The following is a 6,685-nucleotide window of genomic DNA, read 5'->3' on the forward strand; positions in this document are numbered from 1 at the left end:
TTGCGTACCCTTGACGTCAGCACGTACCGGCTCCGCCTCGCGCCGAGTTGAGACAGTTTCAGCGCTTCTTGAGCAGGGTTTCCTGCATTTGGAGCTACGGGTGCAGCCGTGGTCAGAAATTAGTTGGAGGCGTTTTGATCGTGCAGAGTTAGAACTATCATGAGACATGGTTAAGTCACTTTTTTCTGCCCCTTAATATCGGCAGACTCTCGAGCGACAGTGAGAACAAGGGGTAAGATTAGCATTTGAAAAGAGCAACAAAAAAGATATCTAGGTATACATCTAAGAAAAGAAATGCAAGATTTTAGGAACAAATTACAGAACTTACTGAAAGGGGTAAACGAAGGCTTGAATAAATAGCTACGCCATGGTTATGAATAGGAAGATTCAGTATCGTTAAGATGTGTGAAACACTGGTTAAAAACAAAAGGATGAATTATCGCACTTAAGCGTGAACAATTCTCAGAACCATAATTACATACAACATGACACCACAGTATAAAATTTAAAAACACATAAAATTCAGTGATCAATTATGTGAAAGATAAAGAGCAAATGTATAACACTGTTAACACAGCATAGACGATCGTTGGCTGAAAGGGTAATATTCTGTTTCTCAAAAGGTATACTGTTTTTTTTTTCTTTGTACCTTACACCTACATAATATATAAACCCTTTAGCTTTTCATTGTAGTAAACATATATACAGAAAGGTGCACTAATTAAATATATCTGTGAGTCTGATTCATAGATAAATTCATTTGTGTCATGTAAGTGATGTCATATGGTACTTGTCTTTCTGACTTACTTCATTTGGGCTTCCCAGGTGGCGCTAGTGGTAAAGAACCCGCCTGCCAATGCAGGAGACTTAAGCAACATGGATGGGGAAGATACCCTCAAGGAGGGTGTGGCAACCCACTCCATTTTGCCTGGAGAATCCTATGGACAGAGGAGCCTAGTAGATGACAGTCCATAGGATCTTTCCCACCCAGGGATTGAACCCGGGTCTCCCGCATTGCGGGCAGACTCTTTACCACCTGAGTCACCAGGGAAGCCCTGGGTCAGGAAGAGCCCCTGGAGAAGGAAATGGCAACCCACTCTGGTAATCTTGCCTGGGAAATCCCATGGACAGAGGAGCCTGGTGGGCTACAGTCCATGGGGTCGCAAAAGAGTCCAATATCACTTAGTGACTAAGCAACAACAACAAACTTTATATACGTGGGATCATACAGCACATGCCCTTTGTTTCAGACTTTACTCCCATGTTTGTGAGATTCAACCTTGTTGCATGTCATTGTGACTTGTTCATTCTTGTTGCTATCGTTAATGTGAATATACCACAGTTTATTTAGCCATTGTACAGTTGTATGTTAGATGTAGTATTTGGTGTGTATGAAATAGTTCATCAAAAACAATCTCAAAAATAGCTTTTAAAAATAAATAACACATTAAGACACTATGAGAGAAATATGAAGAGCTACCTTAAGAGAATCCTCTCTGGGGCAAAGGGGTAAATCAGTGATTTCTCTAGGCCCCTGCTATTCTTCTCCTTGAGTAACGACTTAATATACTCATCAGGGGCTCAGAAGCAGTCTGGAATGTGCCAGGCAGCCACAAAGGAAGTCATTCTCAGTCATTTAGGGAGTTCTGACTGAGTATGCTGACTTGCGCTGGATTCCCTGGAAACCAACATGAAGACTCAGCTTCTTCCCTCATGGCTAGTCTCTTGAATTGGAGGCGAGAACACTGAATGTACTTTCAGACTGATGGGAGGTGGACAGCCATGACCCCTTCTGCACAGGCTTCTTCTCTCTCTTTTTAAAAAAATTTTTTAGTATTTCTTTGTTTTTATAATTTAAAAATTTTTTTATTTATTTATTTTTGGTCGTGCTGGGTCTTTGTTGCTGCATGAGGGCTTTCTGTAATTGCGGTGAGAGGGGGCTACTCTCTAATCGCAGCACACAGGCTTCTCTTGTTTCGGGGCGTGGGCTCCAGAACACAGGCTCAGTAGTTGTGTCCATGGGCCGTTAGCCCACTGCGTGTGGGACCTTCCCAGAAAGTAAAAGTGTGACTCACTCAGTCCTGTCCAGCTCTTTGTGACCTCATGGACTGTAGCCTTGTCCACAGGATTTTCCTGACAAGGATACTGGACTGGGTTGCCATTTCCTTCTCCAGGGGATCTTCCTGACCCAGGGATTGAACCTGGGTCTCCGACATTGCAGGCAGGCTACCAACTAAGCCACCAAACCAGGGGTCAAACCCATGTCCCCTGAATTGGCAGGCAGATTCTTAACCACTAGACCACCAGGGAAGTCCTTTTTAAATTTATTTTAATTAATTAATTTATTTGGCTGCACTGGGTCTTAGTTGCAGGATATTTTTTTTATGAATAGTTGTGGCATGCAGGATCTTTCGTTGTGGCAGGTGGGATCTAGTTCCCTGACCAGGGATAGAACCCTGGGCCCCCTGAATTGGGAGTGTGGAGTCTCAGCCACTGGACCACCAGGCAAGTCTCTGCACAGGCAGGCTTCTTAGCACGGACAGTCTTTGATCTGAGTTCTTCAGCCGATGTGGAGTCTGAAGCATGAGGAGATTATCCTTGGAGTGGCCTGAACTGGTCCTTTCTTGGCATGGAAAGGTGGTTGCTACTTTTTTCCCAGTGGACATTCAGCTGGGCTTTATCTCCCCGGCATTCCCATCCCCCTCAGAGGCCCATGTCACTCCAGACTAGGGAATATAGGCTTTTATCTGGGCTTTGTTTCCTCCCTGGGAATAGCAGGTCCCAGACAAGAGAACTTGGTAAGCTCTCCCCATGACTGTCTTATTTCTCCTCCTTCTGTTCCTATGTGGGCTTCCCCAGGCTGAAGCAGGTAAGGAGAAGGGGTAGGGGGATTCTTCACTTTTCCACAGGGTTGCAAGGGACTGCTGCTGTTTCTCCTTAGGGGTCTGGGAAGGTGTTTGGCTCGAGAAGATAGATCTACCCGTTGACCTCCCCCTGCCTCTAATATTAGGAAAGATTCAGAGTCGGTGAGGGTCCAGATCAGGCACCTTTAGAAAATAAGAGCGGACACGTAAATGCTCATTCAGAAAAGGAAAAGCGAAAGGAAGGGATACGGGCATTTGTCGGCTATTCCAGCCTTCGCCCTCCTGCCCTCAGATCCCTGCATTCGCTGGAGGAGAGGTGGGGAAAGCCTTACCCTCTTCTCTCCGTCTCACTTTTTTGTAGCTGTCACTTGAGAAAGGAGCTCACAGTCAGGCCCAGTGCTGGGGGACCCCAGAAGAGAGGAAGCCAGGGGTGGGAGGTGGAGGGGTGGGATCGCTGACCTGATGGAGGTCTCTGGTCTCACACTGCCCCCTCCCCACAGACAGCATCCAGGCCATCTATGTGGTCTTGGGGGAGGCACTGGAGCTGCCATGTCCTTCACCACCTGCCCTGCATGGGGACGAATTCCTGTCCTGGTTCCACAGCCCGGCATCAGGCTCCTCCACTGCTTTCGTGGCCCATGTCCAAGTGGCCAGGCCCTCCCGAGACCCTGGGAAGCCCAGAAGGGAATCCAGGCTCAAACTGCTGGGAAACTACTCTTTGTGGCTGGAAGGGTCCAAGGCAGGAGATGCTGGGCGGTACTGGTGTGCTGTGCTGGGTCAGCGCTACAGGTACCAGAATTGGAGGGTGTATGACGTCTCCGTGCTCAGAGGTGAGTGGAGGCCCTGCACACCAGGGGCTGCTGGGAGCCAGGGAAGTCCAGACAAAGAACTGAGCAGTCCCTCTCTCCCTCCAGGATCCCAGTTCTCTGCGAGGGCTGCAGATGGATCTTCCTGCTCTGTCCTCCTATGTTCTGTGATCCCTGCCAGGAGCCTGGACTCTGTGACCTGGCAGGAGGGGAAGGGTCCTGTGAAGGGGGATGTGCAGTCCTTCTGGGGTGATGGGGCTACCCTGCTCTTGGTGTGTCCTGGGGAGGGGCTTCCTGAGCCCAGGGCACGTAAACCAGGAATCATCCGCTGCCTTGTGCCTCAAAACAAAGGGATCAGCTTTAGCCTGGCAGGTGAACTAAGAGACAATAAGGGAAGGGATTTTTGCCTCCAACACATCCCCTACTGCTAGTTAGGGAGTCTGTTATTGGCTGTTATTTTCCTCCACTGCCTGTAGGAGGAGGGCTATTTTTCTTTTCTCGATTGAATCCATAACAGAAAAGGGGGTTGGTTAAGCCAGATTTCTCATCGGACAGACCATAAGCCAACAGGGAGAAGAAGAATTCTGGTGGATAATCTATGATTTTTGTGTAATAGCCCTTAGCAGAAAGGAAGAAAGTAAGAATTACTGCTGGGGCAGTTCTTTGTTGAAGAAAGGATATATGCACCGATGTTATAATGGCCCATTGATGGTGGAGGCAGAAGGAGAAAAAATATATAATTGTTTTACAATAAGAAGTCCATTATACAGAGAAAGAATGCTATTGGATGTAGAATAACCCATTCACAAGGCAGGAGGGAGGAGCAAATGGCCATTATTTTGGTAAGCAAAGGGCAGTGATGGGATTTTATTTCCCTCTACGTCCTCAGCACCTAATCTGGGGTCTGGCATGTGGGGGGCACTCAGCGAATGCCTGTGGAGTAGATGAATGGAAGAATGAATAAACAGAAGGCACGTTCTTATTTTCTTAAAAGGGTGAATTACTGTGTAGGGCATGAGGAAAAAAATCAGAGTTACGGTTGATGGTTCAACCCAAAGTTAGCCATCTGTGTGTAGCCTGTGAGGGCATCACCATTCAATATCAATGTTGGTTCATGAGGTCAGGGTGAGAGGCTAAGTGGGGTAGTGGATAGTGGGGGCAAAGAAGTCTTGTTTTGGAAAAAACCACCAAACTATGGGGGGAAAGCCTCTGTTTGGGACACAAGGGACAGACTCCCCTCCCAGCCTCCCTCCTAATCCCTCTTGTCCTGCCCTTAACTGCAGCCTCCACGGATGCCTCCCCTGCCCTCTGTGCCCCTTCCGCAGACTGGGATGTGGCCTGGATCCTGACACTGTTGCTCACAGTGGGCCAGGGGTTCACCATTGTGGTCCTTGGCGTCATGCTCTGGAGGCAGAGGGCCCAGGGGGCTCAACACAGAAGTGAGTCCCTCCTTCCCAGAGGGGGGGACTCATATCTCACCTCTCTCTCCTTCTTCTCTAGAGGAGAAGGTGGGGTAAGGAAGATAGCTCTGAGTCACCTGGTGACTTCTCTGCTGCACTTCATAAGGCTTTTTCCTCTCCAGATGCCTCATTTCCTCAGTTCAAACCCGAGATCCAGGTCTATGAGAACATCCATTTGGCCCATCTCAGGTGAGGAGCTACTAGAGGGCAGAGGCTTAAATCTCGGAGGAGACTGAAGTTGGGGTAGGGATGGGATGCTGGTTCCCAAGGAGGTGGAGGATGGAAGTATCCTTAATCTGTCTTTCTGCTTTGCAAAACCCACAGCCCACCTGCCCCTAAAGCCAGGTGATCTCGAGGACATCTGCTAGGAAGTGTGACCTGCTGACTCCCTGGCCATCTGGCACCTGAAGGATTCACGAAAACCTTGGCAAGGGGGGAGGGGCTTGGAGTGCTATTTCACAGTCCGGTTGGTCTCCAGCCAAGCTGTGTGTGTCTGTGAGAGTGTGTGTATATGAGTGTATGTGTGTGTGTTAAGGGGCTGGGGGCTGAAGGAAAGAAGAAGCATTATTCCATGATGTCACTTATGAAAGGGTGTGGTTTCCTGTCTTGCTGTAGCCAGTGGAGGGGTGGCCCTGAGCCTGCAGTACCATAGAGTTCAGGGGAGCCTGGGGTAACTGGCAGGGGCTGGGGAGAGGTGAGGATGGGAAGAAAGGAGACAGGAATCCAGAGACTTGAGCAGTGGTAGAGAATCAGTTTGGAGAAGGCAATGGCACCCCACTCCAGTACTCTTGCCTGGAAAATCCCATGGGTGGAGGAGCCTGGTAGGCTGCAGTCCATGGGGTCGCTAACAGTCGAACACGACTGAGCAACTTCACTTTCACTTTTCACTTTCATGCATCGGAGAAGGAAATGGCACCCCACTCCAGTGTTCTTGCCTGGAGAATCCCAGGGATGGGGGAGCCTGGTGGGCTGCCGTCTATGGGGTCACACAGAGTCAGACATGACTGAAGTGACTTAGCAGTAGAGAATCAGTTATGAGGGTACCGAAGGACAAACAGTAGAAACTGAAGAAGAGGGAAGGAAAGAGGCACAAGTCACAGGAAAAGGGAAGAGATGGAGAGAGAGAGAGAGAGAGGAAAATTGGAAGTATAAAGAAGGAGGATTGAAGGACAGAAGAATGGAAAGAAGACTCACCTCTAAATTAAGCCAGATCCTCACTGCCATCTCATCCTCACAAAGAAGAAATTGAGAGAGAATCAGCACCTCTAATCAGACGCCAGACTTCCTCAGATGGAAGGGGGGGGTATGGAGTCAGGACGGGTGGGGGGTGCCCTTGCCTAGCCGCCACCCCATGGTTCCCTCCTTATCGTAGGCGCTCCCCCTCCTTATCCTGTGGCATCCGGAGCAGGGCACAGCTTATCGCCCTGACGTCCTGGGGGCCCCACGAGTCACACACAAGCTATCTCCCTGGGCAGAGGGAGTGTCCACAGCGGTGGGTGGGTGAATTCCCTGGTGGGGTGTGTAACTGGGCCCTGCGTGTTGTATGATGAGTGAA

General features: G+C 49.2%; 1 protein-coding gene across 1 annotated transcript; it reads left to right on the forward strand.

The window, feature by feature from the left end:
* The first annotated feature begins 2,575 nt into the window (after window positions 1-2,575).
* Window positions 2,576-5,714, forward strand: LOC102414930 (lymphocyte antigen 6 complex locus protein G6f). The gene is made up of 6 exons (XM_006041914.4): window positions 2,576-2,869; window positions 3,365-3,694; window positions 3,779-4,042; window positions 4,954-5,109; window positions 5,253-5,319; window positions 5,455-5,714. The coding sequence occupies exons 1-6, from the start codon at window positions 2,812-2,814 to the stop codon at window positions 5,477-5,479; spliced, it is 900 nt and encodes a 299-aa protein (XP_006041976.1). The 5' UTR covers window positions 2,576-2,811; the 3' UTR covers window positions 5,480-5,714.
* The last annotated feature ends 971 nt before the right edge of the window (window positions 5,715-6,685 follow it).

The sequence above is a fragment of the Bubalus bubalis genome, chromosome 2 (assembly GCF_019923935.1).
Source record: "Bubalus bubalis isolate 160015118507 breed Murrah chromosome 2, NDDB_SH_1, whole genome shotgun sequence".
NCBI lineage: Eukaryota > Metazoa > Chordata > Mammalia > Artiodactyla > Bovidae > Bubalus > Bubalus bubalis.